Below are 23,197 nucleotides of genomic sequence, written 5' to 3' on the forward strand. Positions count from 1 at the left end.
GCCGCCCCCGGCTCTGCCCGCCGCCGCTGGCGCTGCTGCTACTGCTGCTGCTCCTCGGGCTGCTCCACGCAGGTACGACGCGCGCGGGGGAGAACCAGGCCCGGGCCGAGGGCTTTGTTCTCCAACAGCCTGAGTCTTGAAAGCGCTCTCCGGGGCAGAAGGGCTGCGTGGAGCGCCGGGAAAGGCCTCTCGAGCCCGGTACACGCACCTTGGCCCGGCTCGCGGCGCGCCCAGGCGCGGAGAAAGCCCTCTCTACGTTGCCCTCCCTGCCACCGTCTCGGACCATTGATAAATCTCCCGTCCTAGAGCAGCTTATCAAAGATTTAGCGGGCGGGGACTGTGCGCCCGAGACAAATGTTCCGGATGCTTTATTGCTCTCTGCATTGGTGTTTACTGAAAGTCAGGCTCGGATCAGGTTTCCGCCGCCTCGAAGTGGAGACAAGGAGCCTTGTACTGCTTCTCTGGAGCTGGGGGTGGCGGCGAGGCGAAGGAAGCCCACCAGATGGAAAGATTTTCAGAGTTTAAAAACCTGGGGGTTAATCTTGAAGAAACTTAAACTTATTTGAACAGGGATTTCTTTCGGTTTTAGCAAAGCTGCTTTTAATTCAGCGTTTTGCCTCTCTTGCAAAACTCGTGCTTCCTGGCTAGCCGCGTGTTTTCGGGTTCCAGGAGAGGTTGACAGATAGCATGCTGCCTTCTGGAGGTTGGCGTTTGCCCTGTCGAGGCTGCCCTAAGGAATGAGTTCTTAGGGAAGTAAGCCTGCAAGGGACCCTGCTAACGTGTGATGCCCATTTTTCTTTGTGTGTGTGTGGGGGGAGTTTTCATTGAAATCCAAGACGCTGTTTACAAATGAGGAATTTACAAAGAATTTTTATATATTAATTTCAAATTTTAAACGCAGATTTTAGTTTGAGAACAACAGGACATTTGATAAGTTTCTTTTTCTCCTAGGACGTTTTGTCCTATGTTTATGTTAACAGCAGTCACAACGCGCTGATTGAAGAATCATGAACCTTAACGCCACCCAACTGCGCGCAGAAATTTTTACTTATTTATTGAGGCACAATCAGAGGTTCTAAAAATCTGGGAGGTATTTTTAAGTAATGGAAAACAATGGTTTAAGGAAACGACTTAATTTAGTTTGCCTAACTTTGCCTTTGTGGTGTAGTAGCTGCATTTTAATACTGTCACTTGGGGAAACTTAAGTCTTAATAAAGAATGTAGTAGAGAATTTTGGAATGATTGTTTTCATTAGTAGCTTTAGCACCTTAGGAAATAATACTAATGTGCATTGCAATTTTGTGAAAAATTCTTAATGTGCCAAAAGATATATTCGGAAGCAAGTGTATGGGTGGGGTGTATGTGCCCATAGTGCCAAAAGTATACATTCTTTATATGGAAACTGAAGTGGAGGGTGGACCCCTCCCCCACCAACCTGTGGCTTCTTGAACATTGTTTCCAATAGTTGCCATAGGGTCCTATGACAGGATCCAAATGTGGTTCTTGAAGATTTCCATGCTGGCTTATGAAAGGCATATGAAATTGGTTTGGGAAATTCAAGAATTTGGAACATAAAGCTCCTATCATTATCTCAGTGTGCCCTTGCTAAAGTCACCATTAGATTCAACTCCAAGTGCTATGGTGCTTAATTTCTATGGACAATTTATTGGAATTAAACAATTAATCTGGTTATAGAAAAGAGGGCTCCTTTTGAGAGATCTCTTTGAAGAGAATGTTATTGAAATGCAGGGGTTGTTTCCCATAGTAGGAAGCCTAGCAGTGCTCTATGCAGATGGACTACCATATGTTTTATGTCTGGATCCATATCATTTGCCTCAGCACCCCATATGGTTCACTCAATTCAGCTTCAGCATATCTCCTTTCTTTTATTATAAACTGGTGATTGTGCTGCAGATTCGCACATGCAGTTCTGACATTAAGGAAACTGTCTTGAATGGTGAGAGGCCTTTATGTCTGATTCATTAAAAAATAATAAAATGAAAGCACTAGACCTATAAGTCCTTTAGCACTTTCAGTAACTGGCATGAAAATACTGTCACACTGATTGTAGATGATTTGACCCCAAAATGAAGAAATCTGTAACTGCAAATTAAAAATTCTGCCCTTGAGAAATAGCTTTCATTTATTTACTTATATATACATAACGTGTGTATTTATTTTTAGCAAACCTCTGCAGTTCCTAAATGGAGATCCAATATGGAAGTTACTTGCTTACTCATACACTTCAGGGCCTTCGTGGCTACATCCTTGAGATTGTTTCTACTCTGCATTGTCTTGGCATTTTGACAGGAGGTTTACTTTACCGCCTGTAACAGGCAAAGTGTGCATTGTCATTATAAATTCATGAAGCCTGGATATTTCTGGGTGTATGCTACAAATTAGTCATTATACAGAAGCCTGAGATGGAGCTGAAAATGCTGACCTAAAAGCACTTTTCTCTCTAGGTAGCCCTTCTCCATCCAATAATCTTTATAACAAAAGGCTGTTAGAAACCTTCTCTGAAGAAGCAGTTCTATTTTGCTTGTGATTTCTCATAGCAATCAGCACCTATATGCTATGAAAAATGGAAAGTTTGAGAGTGAGGTTGGGGATGAAGAAAGGAAAGGGAGCCAGGAGTCTAAAGTCTGCTTCTTTTCCCTTCTGAACAGTTGCATCTATATTTCCAAGGCATTCTTACTTTTGATATTTTATGATAATCATAAGTAAATGTATGCTCGGATAGATTTTATAGACCATAAAAAGAACAAATAGGCACTGCAAGTTTAGTGGAAACTTTTTTGTGCTCTCATTTATTTGTAGTATAAGAACCGTTGATTACCGAGAGATCATGGCCCTGTTTTTAGTTTTTGCTTTCTATTTGCTATGAATCTGATTTTAAAAGTAATGTAACAGTGTAACAGTTACATCGGACTTTTTTTTTTTCTTCAGCTGTCATTTACTACTGTTGTTAAGAGTTGGGAAATTAAGGGAGGCATGAGCTGTGGTGGAAGGAAAAGGAGATTTGAAGAACATTAATTACACCCTGGCTTGTGATCCATCTAGAAAGAGGCCTTTAATAGCCCTTTGCCTTGGTTTTCCTATCTGTAAAATGGCTTTAAAGCCTTTGGGAAGTTTTTTGTTTTGTTTTTGATTTTGTTTTTAGCTCCAATAGACTTGATCTGCTTTGGAGAGAGGAATTAATTACATCAATATTGGAGCTGCTTGGGTCAGCTTTGGACTGAGAAAGCTTAAAATAGGCCAAACATATGAAGGTGATTTTGTGATTAAAAAAAAAAAAAAAGTGATTTAGTGATTGCTCTAAGTACACAGCTCCACAATATTAAAATAATCCGGATCTTCTATTTTATTCAGATTAAACTGAATACAAAGTCTAGAGTACAATATTTTTCCTTCCTTGGTCTTTGAAATTTTAAAATGTTGACAAAGTTGTCATCAGTGGTTGTTCCTGCCCATCCTTTTCTTACTATTAAAGCTAGAAACAGAGATTGCAGGCTATGTTATTCCAATTAAAAGCAGTTTACTGTGGGTGCAGTGATGCATACTTGTAATCTCAGTAATTTAGCAAAACCTTGTCTCAGAATTTAAAAAAAGAAAGGAAGAAAGAAAGAATTGGGCCAGGTGCGATGGCGCACACCTGTGATCCCAGCAGCTTGGGATGCTGAGGCAGGAGGATTGCAAGTTTAAAGTCAGTCTCAATAACTTAGCAAGACCCTGTGTCAAAATAAAAATAGACTGAGGATGTGGCTCAGTATTTAAGTGCCCCTGGGTTCAATCCCTGGTACAAAAAAAAAAAAAAAACTGCTAAAATAAAATATTTGAAATATTTATATATTTAAATAAATATTTATGAATAGTTCCACTGGTGGTGACTCTCCCCTTTCCCAAAGTTCATCTTAGAATAGCGTCCTCAATTCTCAGATGAGGAACCCAAAACTTGAAGAGATGAAGAGGCTTCCTCTATTTCTTAAAGACATAAAATTTCTTAAGTAACATAAATATATATTACAGTTCATTTCTATATAATTTGAGACTGATGATAAAGACCAGAATTTCTCTTTTCAGTAAGTCTGTTGTTCCCACTTTATGAAACAGAATATTAAATCGATTGGCACACAACACTGATTGTCATTCTTGTCAGTTCTCTTTTTGTTCTTGTTATTTTTAATGGTACAAGGGTACTTTGCCACTGAGCAACACTTTTTATTTATTTATTTATGTTTATTTTGAGACATAGTCTCGCTAAATTGCTTTGAGCCTAAGTTGCTGAGGCTCTCTCAAACTTGCAATCCTCCTGCCTCAGCCTCCTGAGTTACTGGAATTACAGGTGTGTGCCACTGTGCTCAGCTTTTGTGGATTCTCTGTATGTTTTGGAGAGGTTTTATAAATTGTTTGAGAGGCTGGTGGCAAAAAAGATAATTTGGAAATCGATTTTTCTAAAAACTACAGGACAGTAATACTTGGGTTTTTATTCCTTCATTTTAGCTTTGTTTAAATTATTAGGTTTATATGGATGTTGGTTTAAGGGGGAAAAAAAGTAAGGTCTATATATTCTGAGGGAATTCTGTGCTTTATAGTTCTCTGAATCTCTTTCTGAAAAAAAAAACATGGTTGGATCATCTGCGCAGCATAATTTCAGCATGTACTTTTCTATTTAGTGCGCTTTTACTTGTGATCTGCTTGAGAGCTGGAATCTTAGAGTGTCAGCGATGTTAAGGGAGATATAAATAGATAGCTTGGTCAAATGAATCACTGTATTTTTTAACAGAGCACCTATGTTTTGTAGAAACTAGGAAACAGTGACTATATCCAGTTTGTTGCAGGAAAGTTAGAATAACTCAGTACCTGGATTTTTTCTCGGTATTTTCAACCTGTACCTTGTATATAGAATCATGTAAAGGTGTTTTAACTACTCATACTATAATTTAGGATTTTTCTCCTTCCTTGCATGTGGAGGCTTTAATCATGATTTTGTACATAGTGCTGCTCTTATAATACTTTCCAAAGCAAATTATTCAAGTACTTTTCAAAATCCAAAGTTTGTGTCTTTGGCTTTACTTTAAAGCCAGAGAATCTTTCTCAAAATCTATAACCTGATAAAGTATTTCGGTTACTATTCCCTTATCATTTTAACCCAGGAGCACTAAACTAGACTAATGTTCACTCACAGTGGCTCATGTGTTGAAGTTTTAAGTTAAATAACTGTATACAGCTTTTCTCCTGGGCTTAGTTTGAAAGAGACATGGGAGCACAATACAACCCTGTTTCTGAAGGTTTCTTAAAATAGGAGTATATGAGATAGAACAAACAGTTCCCAGAAGAGAATGTCTTTTTCTATGTACTTCAGGAAGTTATGAAGCATTTACACGGTCCGTCTTATCTTCTTTCCCATAGGTGACTGCCAACAGCCGGCCCAATGTCGAATCCAGAAATGTACCACGGACTTTGTGTCCCTGACTTCACACCTGAACTCTGCCATTGACGGCTTTGACTCTGAGTTTTGCAAGGCGCTGCGTGCCTATGCTGGCTGCACCCAGCGAACTTCAAAAGCCTGCCGTGGCAACCTGGTATACCATTCTGCTGTGTTAGGTATCAGTGACCTCATGAGCCAGAGGAACTGTTCCAAGGATGGACCCACATCCTCTACCAACCCTGAAGTGACCCATGACCCTTGCAACTATCACAGCCACACAGGAGCCAGAGAACATAAGGGAGGGGACCAGAACCCTCCCAATTACCTTTTTTGTGGCTTGTTTGGAGATCCTCACCTTAGAACTTTCAAGGATCACTTCCAAACGTGCAAAGTGGAAGGGGCCTGGCCACTCATAGATAATAATTACCTTTCAGTTCAAGTCACGAATGTGCCCGTGGTCCCTGGATCCAGTGCCACTGCTACAAATAAGGCAAGTGTGCTTTCTTATTTTCCTTCTTTCTACTCATAACTTCCAGATGTTTGATTCAGACAACTTTCAAAATGTGGTATAAAAGGCTTAGTTTAGAGGAATCTTTATTATTATTATTTTAATGTCTTCTTGGAATGCAATTAACAGAGTTGATAAAGAATTCAGTAAGGAACTTGCTTTGGAATATAAAGTATGGGTCTAAATTTAAATAGACAGTGACATGAAAAATAAAAGAAAACAGTGAAATGGACTTCTCCTGGAAGAAAATGCAGGCCTATTTAATGAAAAAAATGTGGGTTTTTTTTTTCCATGATGTCTTTTGAGTGCATATGTGTGATTCTTCTTGAAGAAATCCATGTTCAGACTTATCAGATGAATGAAGTGGGCATTTGAATAAAGAAAACTGTGAAACCTGGGGCAGTGACCCATAAGGAAACATATTTTATTGGTGATTTGAAAGCTATAGTAAAACATAATAGCTATAAGCTAAGCTTCCCAATGGCAAACCCATAATGGTGTTTTAGTTACTAACCTCTTGGTGACCAATGAAGTTACAAATTGGATATTCCAGAACAGTGATATATAATTCCCATGTAATCTCCGGCCTTGTGTTAACAGTGTAAATCAGAAGCTAAGGGAAAAGCTGGCAAAATTAAGTTTACACTGCCTTCTGTCCATTGTCTATAGCTCATGTTTATTTATTTTAAAAAGCACTAACACTGTTCAGAGGTCTTCGACACCAGCTTCCAGGCACCAGTGTTTTCCTTCAGATAGGTAGAGAGGAGTTTCCGATTGCCATTCAATGCTAATTTAATCATTAGCAAAGAAAGTAAAAAACTCATTCTACTAAAAGAGAGTCCCAAATAAAACCACCTCCTTCCCTGTTATCCTAACCACAAAACCCTACATATGGCTTCAGACCATCTCACTTGCTTTAATTTCCTTTATTTATTACATCTACTCATAAGTTGCTTTAGATTAAAATATAATTGATGGGGATCAAGCTTTTGAAATACTTATGACTGTTCTTTTGATTCCAGGATACCCTCCCTTGCCTCCAAACACATGCGGTATATTTTTAAAATGAATTTTAATTATTTGACTTGGCATTTTATGGAGGTAATTTTATAACACCTCAGGAGATATCTGCAGACACCCAGGGGTGCCACAAATCTAAGATTAAAAGTCATTTCTCTGAGAAAAGAGGACTGTTAACCCTAGTCCAGACATCTAAGGGGATCTCCTAAATGTTTATACTTCAACTCTCTGTAAAAGCTCTAGCTTGCCTTTTGCTTTACCAAATACTACATCTCAAAAGAAACTTTTTCTCTGATTTTCATAAGTATGCAAAGATTTTTTCCTATGTGGATCTCAAAATATGTATTTATTTTAAGTTATGTCATAAAGATAAAAATTTTTCAGTTACAAGATAAACCATAGTCAGGGGCTGGGGTTGTGGCTCAGTGGTAGAGAGTTCTCCCTAGCATGTGTGAGGCACTGAGTTTGATCCTCAACACCACATTAAAAAACAAATAAATAAACAAAATTAAAAAGAGAAATTCTACAACTAAAAAAAGAAATTCTTAAAAAAAAAAAAAAGACCATAACCAAAATTCCATCATTCCTGCAGAATTATAGGACACCTAAAGTGGGAATAGTCAGAGTCAGTGGATAACTGAAATTTCAAGAATGGAACTGGAAATGGAGGAAGTCATAATCAGTTATTCAAATAATCATGGACTGGAAAAATCAACTTCAGATAAGACTATAGAGATTAATAAAAGCTGTGTGAATACAAAAATAGTAGTTTTTTATTTTTCACAAGTCCAAAGTTTTATTTTCCATGCCTTTCATCCAGTCATATGTCACGTCTATCATTTAACTTTAAAGTTTACATATTTTATGATTATGGTGAAAATATTTAGGGGATAACCAGAAACCTTACAAGTATTAATATTATATAAATGGAACAATGTACAGTGAAGCACTTAAGATAATTCCATTTCAGTTAGAAAATTTATCATAATTTTTAGCAAATAAATAAATAAAATTATGGCTTTATTTTCTCCCCCTGCTTGGTAAGTATCAGAGATTTTACCCATTCCAAAAAGGAGGGGAGAAAAGTGGTCCTCTTACATAAATTCAAGGGGTCGATGAGAGTATGTGGTTTTTTTAATTGCACTGTTGGAAAGTATTTTGCCACATCTGGTGACCATGCTGTTTAGCAGCAAATTACTCTATGGCTTCACAACCTCTAGTTGTTGATTTGGGGTTTGGGGAGGGGGCTTTTCCCCCCTCCTCCTCTTTGCAACTCTCTCCAGAGCCCACATAATTATCTGGAAGGTTACTCATGATGGCCTGTCTCAAGGCTGATGTGACATATGCTGATGAAACCACGCAGAGGCCTAAAATATTGCAGTACGATGTCTTTTCACCCATCAAGTGCCAAAATAAAACCTTTATAGACTGTAAGCATTTAAAAAAAAATGATGGTAATAAAAGTACTTTGAGGCAAAAAATACAAAATGAATTTCAAACAAGATTTGATTTTTTTTCCTTGTTGTGTACTGTTGTTCTTTCTAAAAAAGAGTCTTTTGCAAGATTTTTTCATTTGAGTCCCACCCCCTACTGAGAACTCGCACACATGTGTAGACCAGTTATTGGATAACTAGGCACCACATGTGGCAGATACTGCATCCTTGTGTGGTCAAGCATTTTTAATAACCCATATGCCCAGTGTCACTGGTTTGAAAAATGACTGGTGATATCATGGATCCTGGTTTGCCAGCTGTGATAGTGAAATTGTTGTTTAACACTCACTCATTTTCCTGCCTTCAGCACCAAACTGGAGCACTAAACCCTGGGTATGCTGCTCAGTGAGGTCACTAAGACAACTCAGTTCTGAAAGCCCAGCTTCTTCTGGAAGCCATGTTCCAGCAAACTTAGTGAGCACTACCTGCCTATGAATAACCTCCTTTCTCTCATCACAAAAAGACAAAATGGGAAAAAAGACCAATAGCAGAATGAAAGAGGAAGAAGTCATTTGTCCTCAAGGGGTCATTTTTGGCATTTTTTTTTCCTCCCTAACAAGTGACAGTTTTAAGGCAGATAGGCCTGTGGTATGTGATGTTGCCTCTTCTCCACTGTTCTCTCTGCTCCATGGCCCTCTCCTCACCTTCTCTGGGAAAAGCAAGGCTTGTTTTCCAGGTGGTCATGGTGTGCGCAGGTATGCTTTCTAGGGGACTCTGTGTTTTTGTTTATGCTCTCTGCCAGCCTGCTATGCTTCGGCTCTCTGGAGCAGTCTGTACCAGTTGGCCAGCTTGCCAGGTAGATGTGTTACTGAAGAGAAAGCCAGAGCTGGTTTTTCATCTCTCCACCCCAGAGCTTCAGGGGTTTCTGGCACACCTACACAACTCGGCTAAGATCCACATCAGCTTTGGGCCATCTTCCCCACCTTTAGTCATGAGAGGCAGCTGTAGGCATGTAGGTACTGGGGGAGACTGAGATGAGAGAGGCGGGCATAGAACTCATAGTTAGCTACACTGGCAAGAAAAGCAGCTTTTGTTTGGAGGGAGGAGGTAACCCACATTTTGTAGGCTCCAGAGAGGACCTATGTCATTAGCTCACCTGGGCCTTATACTCGCAAGAGAGCCAGATCATCTTTTGGTGAAGGTGGTTGGGTTCTGTTCCTTCTCTTCCACATTCTTTGCCACCCCCTTAGTCTCAACCCTAGTTCATTCAGTGTATCTGTGTGTCTCTGTTTCAAACAAAGGTATTCAGTAAGGATCTGTGTACACCATGAGCATAGGAAATGATGAGGGGGTAAATTATTTTATGGAAGGATTCTGCACTTTACCAGTGTATTTCTAGTAGCATATATTATCCCTTACCAAAACTAGAGGCGTATGTCAATAGTAGAATTCTTACCTGTTGTGTTCAGGGTACTGGGTTTGATCTTTAACATTGCAGGAAAGCACAACAACAACAACAACAAACCCAAAACAAAATACACTAGTCTTTGAAGTGCATTTTAAATGATTCCTTTTCAATAAAATTTCAGGAATTTGTTACTAAATTATAATCCAAACAATGGTGGTATTTTTAGTAATTGGTATTTGCAATCAATTTGAATGCTTTTGCTTTATCTTTCCTTTAGTTTTAATGTAGTCATATCCTTTCTGCCACTCTGGCTTTCTTGTACTATTCTTCAGTCTTAGTAAAGCAAAATAACAAATTGTTGTGATCTGTTACCTGTTTTACTGAATTTTATCCTTGGGTGGAAGAAGGGTTTATCCTAAAGTAGCTGGCATTTGGGAAAGGGTCTGCTTTTTGTGCTTGACCAAACCAAATTCATGCTGACCTGGAGTGTGGATTCTCTGAGGTGCCTTGTAAACCCTTGCTCCTGCAATGAGCTACCAGCTCCTGGTAATCCCATGGCAGCACCCAGTACCTGTCCAAAACACATTAGGAAGCCCTACCCATCAGGGATGTGTGTGTGTGGTGTTTAATTCCATAATTATCCAGAAATTTCAAATTCTGTAGCTACTTTCTTAGAAGTTTCTGGAACTTTACTACAAATGCTAAAGATGTAGAAAAACTTAGTTTTGTTTATTTTCATTTAATGTCTTTCTCAAACTGTATAATGCAAGGCTTTCCATGGTAATGAATCTCCATTCTCATGTAGGCTCCTAGACATGAGGTAAGTCTGCTTTTCCTTTCTGATGCCTCTTAGTATGTTGGTATTTTCCCACAGTATCATATGGACAGGCAAACCAGTGTTCTGGATCATTCTGTATTGGTTACACAATCATCCAGACTTATCTGCATTGCAAAGGCTTTCAACTGTCATTTTAAGTATATCTCTGGATCAGTGTTTAGAAATTTGTCCTCTCTTGACCCCACACCTATTTATTTATTTATTTATTTATTCGTTTATTTATTTTTGCGGCCCATTATGTTTTTAGCATCTCTTCCAAGACCATGTAAGCTACACAGTAGCCATCCTTTCATATTTATAGGCTGAGAAAGATGCTCCTCCATCTCACTGGCAGAATTGTGATTCAAATGTATGGGTGACATTCATGCATGTGGTGTTGATATGCAGGGAGGACACAAAATTTAGGGAATATAGAGCACTTTCACAGAACAAACTGTCTTGCAAATAATTGTAATTCTTTAAATTTGAGATTGTTTTTTAGTTTTGTTATTATCCCATGTATTATTCAGGTAATTATTGCTGTCTCATAGAAATTAATCCCTTATGGTGATCCACTTTGCTTTATAGAGATACTAAAAAGTTATAAGACTCATTGAGACACATTGGAACATATGGGAAAGGAGTTTGTAGTTATAACCCATCCTAAGTATAATAATCTGTCTGATAAAATGTGTCATTAATTCGGTGCTACATTCGCAATACTAGGTATTAAAAGAACCACTGTGTTTAAGAGATTTAGGGGTGAATAATAGCCTCTGCCTGAATGTAAGCACATAACTGAAATTTATAGTTTTCAGTGGAGAAGTATGGGGTTTGTATATAAGCACATCTGTTTTCAGAGTTTCTTTGTAGCACATTGATGAGCTGCATTCATAAGTTTGTTCCCAGCGACATTACTCTGTAGGCTGACAGAGTGTCACAAAGGGTAGGGAGAGCAGGCCAGAGAGATCAGCTGCTGTAAAAACCTGCCCCAAACCATCACCAGGGCACACCCCTGCCTTGGTTGCTTTCACAAGTCAAATTTTTACTCCTGGGATTTGGCACACCTTCTTTCCACCTCCCACAGTCAAGGTGGTCCCTCACTTGCATCGGGGTTTCCACAGTTAGCAGTTCTTAGTCATTTTTTAGGATCCCATTTCATCTTTAAAATGTTCCTGAAACCATATGTTACACATTCTTATCTTTCCTGACTTTATTTATTATAGAAACAGTTCTTTTAACATTAAAGGACAGGTTTTAGAAGGGCAGAAATCAGCTCCAATTCCAGGTGGCAGTATTCTTATTTGTCCTTCTCTATTTCCTGCATAGCTCTTGTTTGTACTGGATTATAAGGTCTTAGACCCAGGAACTACTTAACTTTGCTTCATATAGTTTCAGTAGAGTGCCTGGAGGTAAAAAAAAAAAAAAAATTCAGAGTACATGTGGTGAAAGAAAGCGGAGAAAGAAGGAGAAATTGTTAGCCATATAATGAACCTAGAAGTTTGAAAAGTCATTTTGTAAGGTGAATGGGCAAACCTTGGTTATTCATTATGCTACACTTTTCCAAAAGGGCACACTTTTATATTCTCTGTATGCATTAACATAACTCTGAGTAACAGTCTTTACAGGCTTTCTAATCCCTCGTGTCTTCCTCTGTCCCTGATATAGTTTGGAAGGAGGAGACCTTCAAAATTCCCCATTTGTAAGTGAAATTAACCCAAGGACTCTCAAACCAGGCAGGAATCCATGAGGGTCCTATAGGTCTCTGCTGCTTTAAAACAAACCTTCACCCCTCTGTAGTTTAAACCAGAGGCACCAGGCCAAGTCTGAGAGTTAGAACTTGTTTTTCTGTCACATTTCCAAATGTCTCTCTCTGCCCTGTTGAATTTTCTTTGCATCAACATTTTCAGGGGAAGGGGCGAGAAGGAAACATTGGATCGTTGGTAGTTTTTCTGTTGGCTTCAGTTAAGGCGAACAAAACAGTTTCTGCCCATGTGGAATGTGGCATGTAAAAAGTTACCTACAGTGTTGAACAATGAAAAATGCTACTTAACCATTTTTTCTTTATTTGTTTTGACTGCGGAAGAACTTGCTCTTCCACTGTTTTGAATTTTGTGTTCTAGGAGGTGGGGTAACTTAAGAACTTGTCCGTAAGTGATAAGTAACAAGAACAGCTAACATGCATCTAAGATACAGACTTTAACCGAACAGCCTTGCATTAAAAACATGGTCCTTTGGGGTCTAGATAGAACTTTAGGTGAATTGTTTCTGTGGAGAAGGGAGTTCTTTATGCTCCACTAGGCTGGTTATTTTGAGAGTTGGAGCTGAAAGAACATTTGGCTAATTCTGGTGGGTCTCTTTCATGTTGGAATATGGTGTCTGTGCTGTGGATAGAATTGATATGACAGCATTTAAACTCAAAAGTTTTCATCTGCTCTACATGTGCTCCTGAAACTGGGGTGGGGGTTTATCTTTCCATTTAAGTCGCGTGTGCACAAGCACACACATACCCATGTGTACCTATGAGGTATTGATGTCATTCTCTATCTCTGTCCAGGGAAAATGAAGATAGAGGGATATTATAGGGTAGCATTCCTTTAAGTGGCTTCTTGAAATACATGGTCACTACTTCTTATCACCTCATTCCTAAATTTTCAAGGGGTTTGTTTGTTTGTTGTAACCATGGGGATTTGAAATTGAACTTAGAGCCTGATATGGGCATACACACCTATAATCCTCACTCAGGAGGATCACAAGTTGGAGGCTGTCCTGGGGGAACATAGTCTTTGTTTCAAAACTTAAAAAATAGGCCTGAGGATATAGCTCACTAAGTATAGTGCTTGCTTCACATGCACAAGGCCCTGGCCTTCAGTTAAGGCGAACTGTTTTTCCACCTTAACTGAAGCCAACAGAAAAACTACTACAAAAAATAAAGAGGGCTGGGATGTAGCTCGTTGGTAGAGTGCTTGCCTAAGCATGTGTGAGGCCCTGGGTTCAAATCCCAGTATCTAATAAATAAATAAATGTGTTGGGGATATAGGTCAGTGGTTGTGAGTGCCCCTGGTTCAATCCCCAGTACTACAAAAAGAAGAGGAGAAAAAGACCTTAATCTTAGAAATGACAAGGCGTGTTTAGTGAAGACACTTTATCTTTTTTTTCTCGCTTCCCAAAACCCAGAAGTGATCAAAAGGGCTGTGGTTTCTTCTTTGCCACCCATTTTGGGAAAAACCACACTGAACCCAGGCACAGAGCATTTGCCAATGCCCTGCCCCCCCAGCTCCCATCCGGAGGATGCCTGAAGGCAAGACCTTCTGGGGCAGATTCTGAGCAACTAAGTGTTAGTTAGCCCAGGCTCTCACCTTTCAAAATATTTTTAGCCTCTAGTCTAAAAAGGAGTGGCAGCCCAGGCTTGTAAGGCAGGCCTCACATGCTTACCTTCACATCTGTAAGCATAGGGAGTTCCTTTGGGGGCTGGCTTCTTCACAGTGCAGTCTGAGCACAGCAGACAAGCTGAGGGAAAAAACCTCTTTGGAGTCTTTGGAATAACTGAGACTTACAGGCCTAGAGGCCTCTCCTCCTCCTGCTCAGTGTCACGTTACTCTGTTGTATAGAAGGAAGCTGGCCAGGTTCCCTGTCTCTGTGCCTATTTGTGCTTCAGCTTTCCTTGTTTTAAGTGTATAGAAAATACTCTTTGAAAGTCAGCATTTTTGTGCCTGTCCCTTTTATGTGTCATCCCTGGGCCAGCTTCCCTTTCATTCTTGAATGTTCTTTCCAGCCAGTGAGCTTGATGCTTCTCCGGACCACCCTAGCAGCCTTCAGCTGTGGGTGTCCTTCCCTTCTGGTTTGGCTTTTTCTTTCTCCATCTGCTGCCAAGTACCCCTCGAGCAGCCAAGGTAGCCCCTGTTCCTGCATGTATTTATTACCTAGGGCAACACTGAAGAATAAGTGTGATCCATTCCATTTCTCTGGATCCTTCCTGTAAGTGCTCCAAGAATAGAGCTCCATGGAAGGAGACTTGAGAGTAGAGAAACCTACATATTTTGGTATATGTTTTAAAGGTAGTAGGATTTTTTTTTGTCTCAGTTAAGACTTAAAAGGCGTCTATGATGATAATATTTTAAATCAGCCATTCAGCTTGTAAACACATGTACTGTCTTACTGTTAGTATCTAATCCTAGTCCAATAAAATTTTTGAACAACTTGTATTTTTATGTGTCTTTTTCTCTGTGTAAGATATTTGATATATAGGCTGAATTGTGATTGTAAAATTACATTCCAGTTCACTGAGTTCACAACTTCCTAACAGATTGTCTTCCTTATTTTTTTAGGAAAATTGTCAGTGACATCACATATTTCCCAGCCCAACATTTTTTCTGAAATATGGTGCATATAAAACCTTCGTGGGTTTTGCATGAAATTGTTCAGACAGAAAGGTTTTTTGTTTTTTTAAATAAATGTGCTTTTTATTTTTATTTTTTAAAAATCTTCCTGCAATTTTGTGTAACCACAGGACAGTTGCCTCTCTTCCTGAAGGGAGTAGAAGTAGCTCTGCTTCAGCTGAGATCCAGACTTCTACTTACCCTAAAAGATGGGCAGGTGGAGCTAGGGAGGATTGGCAAGGAAGGTGCCTCAAAGCCCTCTGCTGCCTTTGAAGCTTCAGAGCTTCCTGGGTTTTCACTTCTCAACTTTTGGAGAAATTGACCCTCAGAAATAGAATTTGAGTGTGTTGGGAATGGAGCTGAAGCCTGTTTTTCTCTTTGAAGCGTGTGCTCTTGCTAGAATGGTTTTGTTGTTCTCTCTAGAGGTCTTGTTGTCAGCTCTTGCCCCTCCCATATGTAAGAGTGAAAGGGTATAGTCTCATTCTCTCTCACAGTCTGCTGTTTTTTCAGCCTGTAATTATACCCAGAGAGTGGCAAAGTAGACATATGAGCTAATTATATGAAATAAAATTCATTTTAACTTCCTTTGACATAAGCAGAATTTTAACAGGTACCTATCAGAATTGTGTTTCCATAAGTTTCAAACTAATTTCTGTGACAACTTAAATTTAGCTTCCAGATCCACCTTAAGCCAAGAGAGATGAATTCCTCCATCTGAAAGTCCAGTTCTGGTATTTGGGGATCCCAGAAAGGTCCTGTACTTGCAGTGCCAAGTGGCCTGATTGAACGCCAATAAATGTTTCTTCCAAAATACAATATGAACAAATAGTTAAGTGCACAGCCTTTGGGGAATTCTGCTGTTTTAAAACCTATGTACAGCATTTTGCAAGGCTGTTGTCCCTGGGGAAAATATCTGGATTTCTTAGAGAGGCAGTCCTGTTTTCCTTGTTGTGGGCTAGTTCATTTTCATTTAATATATTTTCTTTCGTTATTTTGTTTTCCTGATGGAAAGGAGAGGCTCTTTTGTTGCCTTTCATGTGTGGAGAGGTTGGTTGTGTAGCTGTATCTTCCTCTTCCTAATAGACAGTTGTGGGTAGTAAAGATCTCAGGGAGTGAAACATTAAAAATAAATGAGGAGAACTAGAGTAGTTTGTCTAAGGTAGGGTTGAGAGAGACTGGGTGGGGGAGGTTTAACAAAAGACATTGATGTTTTAAATGTACAGAAATGCCATGCATCAATAATAAATGGTGTGGCATAGAACAGATGTGCCAAATTGAGTTATTACGGCATATGGATCAGTGCATGGGGGAGGGGGAAAGTTAACAGAATAGCTGGTGTTTTGAATACTGTGTGAAAGCTTTTAAATACGATTTTGACTATTCTGTTTTTATGTTCTGATAACTGCTATTTGGAAGTTGCAAAAACTCCCACTGAATTTTAATGTTTTTGATGCTATAACTATCAAGAATGACTCAGGAGACCAAGGCAGGAGGATTATAAGTTCAAGGGTTGCCTGGGCAACTTAGCAAGACCCTTTCTCAAAATACAAAAAAGACAGAGTCTGGGGTGGGCAGCAGAAGTGGAGCTTACTGGTAGAGCACCCCTGCGTTCAATCTTTAGTATCACAAGAAAGAAGAATAATGAATGAAGTTTGCTTTTCTGAAGAGGAAGACAACCTGAAAATAAATTTGTTGCCCTTCACAGCTGAGTGCTTGCTTTTTAAGAGCTCATGTTGTAATTGTTCTGAGGAATGAAATTACATTACAAAACTCAAGTCATGTGACTCTATTACCCAGAAATTTCTACATTTGCACTGATTATATATCTACATACCTAGTCAGTACATACTTAAACTACAGAGGAGCTCTCAGGAGGCCTCACTCATGCTGTGGGATCAATTCATCACCTCAGCATGTTGATTCAGTGAGTAATTCTATACGGATTCTGTGAAAATCATCTCACCCAAAAGAGAAAATCACTCCTAGAAAATTGGAAAGACAAACAGGAATCTGTGAGGAAAACTGAAATATTTTGTAGGTATGTATGTTAGAGGAGTCAGGTTTTCCTGTGACCCTTCTAGGTATGTGGAGTTGTCATTTGTGTTACAGGCATTGCAGGGATTGAGAGCGTGAGATGTTTGAAATCAGACTTCTGAGTTCCTGAGGTGAAATTGGTGTGCTTAATGAAAAAACAGGCTTCTTAAGATGTTTGGAACTATTCCACTCATCTTAGTATGGAGCATTGCTTGTCTGTTCAGAAACCTGTTTGGAATTGGATATCTCTTCCTTGTTGTCCCAACAAAAGTAATTCCTCTTTGTTTTTCCTAATGTGAACAAAAAAGTTCTTGCAAATAATTTTGTTTGTCAAACTAGAAAGACAAATTAGATGTTATAGAAGAGTTTGTTTAATCTGAGTATGTTATAGTTGAAAATGAAGATAGTGATTATATAAAGTCTATTACTAGTCTTATTTTAGCCATTTGTATTATTAACCTTCAGGTGCAGAATTTACTTGAATTTATCTTTTCACCTCCAAGGGATCCCAGTGTGCTTTAAACAGCACTTGTCAAACTGACTTTAGAGCCACCAAATAAATCTATTTTATAGTCCCATTAGATATCTAACTCAAAACCCCCATTCACTCTGGAAGGTCCTATGCTTGGATGCACAGCAAATTTCCTGAAATCATCTCTGGTACACCTCCTTCAGGCTGTTAAGGAGGTGTTGAAATGTGAGAAGGCTGGTAGTGAAATCAAATTGTGGCTCAGGGTAATTAGGAAGGGAGAAAGCCCAGCATTTTCATAGCACATTGTCTGGCTTTTAGTTGCAGCTGCAAACAACGGATATGAATTTAACCAGTTGCTGCAGTGCAGCTGGTTCAGATCTGGCTTTATAACTGGCTGAAGTAAAATGAAATGGCTGGAAAATTCCAGTCAAGTAACACCAGTGGGAACATGTGGAATTAAATAGTGTGAGCAAATTCTGGCTGAGTTGGGGAAAAACTTCAGACATAAACCTGAGGGTGGTGGTGAGGACTTGGAGGGGGGCATTTTCAGGCCTTTTTAACAAGGGCCTATTGTTTTGATTAGTTCCCTTGCAGGAGCTGGAAGGTTCCCTACATCCAGAGCCACTCACAGAGTGTTTGGCTTGTCTGCCTCTTCTTGACTGAAGTCACCTGATCCTTTTATTTTTTGTTCAAGAGGGAAGAAAGAAATGAGCTGTTACCTCAGTTACTAACAATAACACAAATCTCCAAATGTAGTCTTTTTTTCTTTGGAGCAGTTTTCCCATCTATGTGACACACAAACCCCTGTCTCTTCATAGGTACCTCCCTTCCGCTACCCTTACTGCATGTTGGAGGCAAAGGTGTGTTAAAGGTTCAGTTTAGTTGTGTTTTTATAACTGTTCTAATTAAAGGATTCTGCAGGGAAGAAAATGGGCTTACTGAAGGGAAGCATTTACATTTTCAGTAGATGGGTTTTTTCTCTCCCTGCATTGTGTATGTGATTTGAAGACTTGAGAGTTGGCTAGGAAGAGCTCTGAAGAGTCAGAGGGTCCTGGCACTGCTGGGGAAACATTTGCTGTAACTAAGTCTGGGGTGTGTAGTCTTTTCCAGCAGTTGGGAGCTATATTTGCCAAATGATTTCCCTGTCATGGGGATACAAAGCATCAGATTGAGAGACTTAAAGAAATTGTCCCTGAGGCAGATGGCTAGTAGCTGTTTCTGAGGTGCACCTCCATACTCTGCCTCATCTCTTAGAATTTACATTAAGTTTGCAGTGATAAGTCAGGACTGGTATACTGATAGCCCAATGAAGAATCTTTTTAAAAAGCAAAGTTCTGGTAAATACATTGTTAATTAAGCCCCTTAAAACTTTCTATATAATTTAGGCAACTCTTTCCCCCTGTCAGAGCTATGCTAGTCTCAGTCATTTTTGGAAAGAGACAGATACAAATTATCAATAAAAATTGCCTGTTTCCCAACAGCAACACTGTTCTCTGTCTTATAAAAGTAAAAAAACTTTTTTCATCCAGGTGTGGTGTCCCTGCCTGTAATCCCCACAATTCAGGAGACTGAGGCAAGAGGATCACAAGCTTGAGGCCAGGCTGGGTAACTTAGCAAGATAGTCTCAAAAAAATAAAATAAAAAAAAAAAACTTTTATAAAGGACAGGCTTGGGATATATCTCAGGATTCCTGGGTTCAATCCCCAGTACCAAAAGAAAAAAAAAAGCCTTTTTCTTTATGCACGCTCCTTGGGTCCCCTGAGTTTATATTAAATTTTAATTCTAAATACATGAGATACTCTTTATTTTTCAACATTTCTGAGACAGGAGTTTTTGCATTAAGATTGGAGATTCTGTTTTAAATCGTTTTACTCCAGGTGGAGGGGCATGCTTGCTATCGGGGGAGGGCATTCTGCTCCCACCCATTGTGTTGACCTTTGTATGTGTTCCCACAGATCACGATCATCTTCAAAGCTCACCGTGAGTGTACAGATCAGAAAGTATACCAAGCTGTGACAGATGACCTACCAGCTGCCTTTGTGGATGGCACCACCAGCGGTGGGGATGGAGAAGCCAAAAGCCTGCTTATCGTGGAGAGGGAGAGTGGTCGCTACGTGGAGATGCATGCCCGCTACATAGGCACCACAGTGTTTGTGCGACAGCTGGGTCGCTACCTGACCCTTGCCATCCGAATGCCCGAGGACCTAGCCATGTCCTTTGAGGAAAGCCAGGACCTGCAGCTGTGTGTGAATGGCTGCCCCCTGAGCGAACGAATTGATGATGGGCAGGGCCAGGTGTCTGCCATTCTGGGGCACAGCCTGCCTCACACCTCCTTGGTGCAGGCTTGGCCTGGCTACACACTGGAGACTGCCAACACTCAATGCCATGAGAAGATGCCAGTGAAGGACATCTATTTCCAGTCCTGTGTCTTCGATCTGCTCACCACTGGTGATGCCAACTTTACCGCTGCAGCCCACAGTGCCTTAGAGGATGTGGAGGCACTGCACCCCAGGAAGGAACGCTGGCACATCTTTCCCAGCAGTGGCAATGGGACTCCCCGTGGTGGCAGCAATTTGTCTGTCAGTCTAGGACTCATGTGCTTGATCCTTATTGTGTTTTTGTAGGGGTTGTCTTTTGTTTTGTTTTTATTTTTTGTCTATAACAAAAATTTAAAATATATATTGTCATAATATATTGAGTAAAAGAGTATATATGTATATACCATGTATATGACAGGATGTTTATCCTGGGACACCACCAGATTGTACATATTCTGTTTGGTTGTTTTCACATATGTTGGATGCAGTGTTCTTTGATTGTATCAATTTTGTTTTTGCAGTTTTGTGAAATGTTTTATAATTGTCCCTACCCGGGAACCTGTTAGAAAGCACTTTATTTTTTATATATTAAATATTTATGTGTGTACCTGGTTAATATGTATAGTACATATACACAGACACCATACCCAGCATTCCCTTGGAAGGTGACCAGTTGTCTGTAGCTATTCTTGGCTTTTCCCCTTGCCCTTTCCCATTGCTACTGATTTGCCACAATGTGTAGTTTTCACTGGCCACCTCCTGATGGAGCTGCCTCCTTTCCTTTGGAGTGTGACCCTACCCTTTCTTCTGCCCTCACTCAGTTGGAAAGGACAGTTAACTCTTCCCTTATAGGTGCTTTTGACTCTTGTAAATGCTGATCTTAATAAGGAGCCCTTTCTTAACAGCTGTCACTTTTTTTTTTTTGGAAGGCGGAGAGAGTGTTGCTATAATTATTTTCTTTCAAGCACATGTGTTGTTAAGTTGAACCTATGAAACTGCCATTTCCATAGGTAGAAAGGTCCTTCGTGATGGCAGTTTATAGATAAATATCAGACAGTTTATAGATAAATATCTTGCTGAATCTCAGTAGCTCTCACATTTTTTCTCATCCCATACTCAATTTAAATTGTGGTTTTCCCCTCTTTTAACTCTATTCCCTTTAAACAAAATATGAAACCATAAGTTTAGTAATAATCATGACTTGCTCTTTCTTCATAATTTGTGGGAGCCCACGTTCTTAGTTTTCTCTTCTTTAACTGTTTGGGCCCAGAAACATTCTCCTTCTCTTCACCCCATTACCCCTCCTCTGCCTCAACTTAAGAATTTGAGGGTAGGGTTTGTTCATCTTCCTTTGATGTTGAGACCCAGAGCCCATCACAGAGTTCTCTGTGCTTCCTTGCCCGCTACTCCCTGGTCTTCGTGAGAGTCTTTGACGTCTTCGTGCATGATGAAATGGAGTAGGGTGTTAAGGACAGAAAAGCCCCCTAGGCCTAACCCAGCATGCACTTACCTGTGGTGCTGGTCAGTCCAGATTTCTCGTTACCTAACTTCATGCTCCCCAAGTCTCTCTTTTTAAATCGGATACTCTTAACACCTGTAGTTGAACATTAGTTGCTCTTGTAACTTGGTGAAATCCCTATAGAGTAAAATGATTCCTCGTCTCACCTCTTCCATTCTGTTGTTGGTGCCCCTTGCAAAAGGGAAAGAACAACAACAAAAACAAGAACAGTAAATGAGAAAGTTAACTCCAGGATAGGTAGGTTTATATTGTGATATCCAGTTGTAAATGTTTGGTTCCAAGAAAAACTGGCACCGTTGTACTTTAGTAATTCAAGTTTACATAAATGCGAACAAAAGAATTTCAAATACCATCATGATTGAGGCCAAGAGTATGCTGAGTTTTGGTTGACCAGGTCATGGTTTTTGCCATATCCTGTTGACCAGTGGCACTGCTGGAGGCCCAGAGTGGCAGCAAGATCTCATTTTGTAAAGTTCTATTTCTTAGTGGACTGATGTAACTTCCAGTCTCAGGATGGTATTGTGAGTTCATCTGGAGGTGGCAAACCTCTGCTTTCTGGTGTATGAGAGAGTAATCTTGGGCAGCCTGGGAAAATAAGGCACCTTAAAAGATTCAACTCTGGAAAGTTGGAACCTAACCCTGTTACAGAAGTTGGACTAGGGACCTACCTGCCATCAGCTCTGATACTTGGCTGCTTTTATTCACCTGTGGTGCCATGTGCCCAGTTCAGAAGCTATTGTAAGCTAGTAATGTTATTTTCTAATCGATTAGAATAAAGGAGGAAAAATATCAAGGATACTTTTAACCACTATTTTTGTGCAAATAGTATGAAAGTGAAGTAAAAGCAATAGTAGAGATTTCTACAGTGTCTGGGTTTAGAATGTATTTGATTAATTAATACACCTTTGTCCTTTTCAGGGAAAATAAACACTTCTACCAGTAGTTGGGGGAAAAAATTTGGGTTTTGCCATGTCATTTAGCTGAAACGATGCTTAAAAGCATCTTGCATCACTAGTATTAGGATCAATGTATTTACTTATTTTCACTTTTTAAGCGATGTCCCTGTAAAACCTTTATAGTCCCCACAGATAACTTTCAGAAGTAGATGTGTTTTTCTAGAGAAGAACCAGGTTGATTTTTCTTTAGAGTTCCCAGAGAAAATGCTGCTTGCACATGTTGGTTCATGAAGTCCTTAGAAGAGCTTCAGGTCATACCAACAGGTGGATATACTGTAGCTATTCACAAGTCTCCTGGGGAAGCTTAACACTTGGGGGAAAACACTGGTTTTCACAGATGCTCTACATGGCTGTCTTTAAAAGACTATGTATTCCTTCTTCTCTTGAGAATCTTCCTCTATTTCTCAAGATTGCTGACAAAACTTAAAAAAAACTAAAATGACCTCAGTTATCCTTATTCTTNTTTTTTTTTTTTTTTTTTTTTTTTTTGTCCTCTTTGCTATGCTTGGAACACCCCCCACCAGTGTTTTGAATCTTTGCAAAGAAACCTTTAGATGTGGTTCATAGGTATATGAATAAGTATCTGTGTAAAACAGTGTGCAGTGTGTAAATACTTAAATTATTATGCTAGAAAAATAAAGTGACATACCATGCTGTGGAATGTTTGTTCTGTGATTATAGTGACACCTGCTGGAAGAGCTGAGAAACAGCTGCAGAAGAGAGAAGGGGCGATTACAAAATCCCTATTAGTCATAACAAGTTGTGCCACCTGCCCACCAACTCACTTACTACTACTGTAGTTTTCCTTATAAATGTTAAGCAATTACAAATAAACCATTATCTGTGAGACTTACAATGATATTGTCACAAAGTTCTGTGTTTTGTAATAACTTTGCTCCCTT

The 23,197-nt window shown here is 39.6% G+C and overlaps 1 protein-coding gene across 1 annotated transcript in view; it reads left to right on the plus strand.

The window, feature by feature from the left end:
• The window catches only part of Rgmb (repulsive guidance molecule BMP co-receptor b), a 25,606-nt gene extending 5,179 nt beyond the window's left edge, over positions 1 to 20,427 (plus strand). The window contains exons 3-5 of the mRNA XM_015483888.2: positions 1 to 72; positions 5,413 to 5,921; positions 19,458 to 20,427. The exon at positions 1 to 72 is cut by the window's left edge and continues 194 nt beyond it. Coding sequence (XP_015339374.2) covers positions 1 to 72; positions 5,413 to 5,921; positions 19,458 to 20,126 — 1,250 coding nt within the window. The 3' untranslated portion in view covers positions 20,127 to 20,427. The remainder of the gene's footprint in view (positions 73 to 5,412; positions 5,922 to 19,457) is intronic.
• Positions 20,428 to 23,197: the final 2,770 nt, after the last annotated feature.

The sequence above is a fragment of the Marmota marmota genome, unplaced genomic scaffold (assembly GCF_001458135.2).
Source record: "Marmota marmota marmota unplaced genomic scaffold, marMar, whole genome shotgun sequence".
Classification (NCBI taxonomy): Eukaryota; Metazoa; Chordata; class Mammalia; order Rodentia; family Sciuridae; genus Marmota; species Marmota marmota.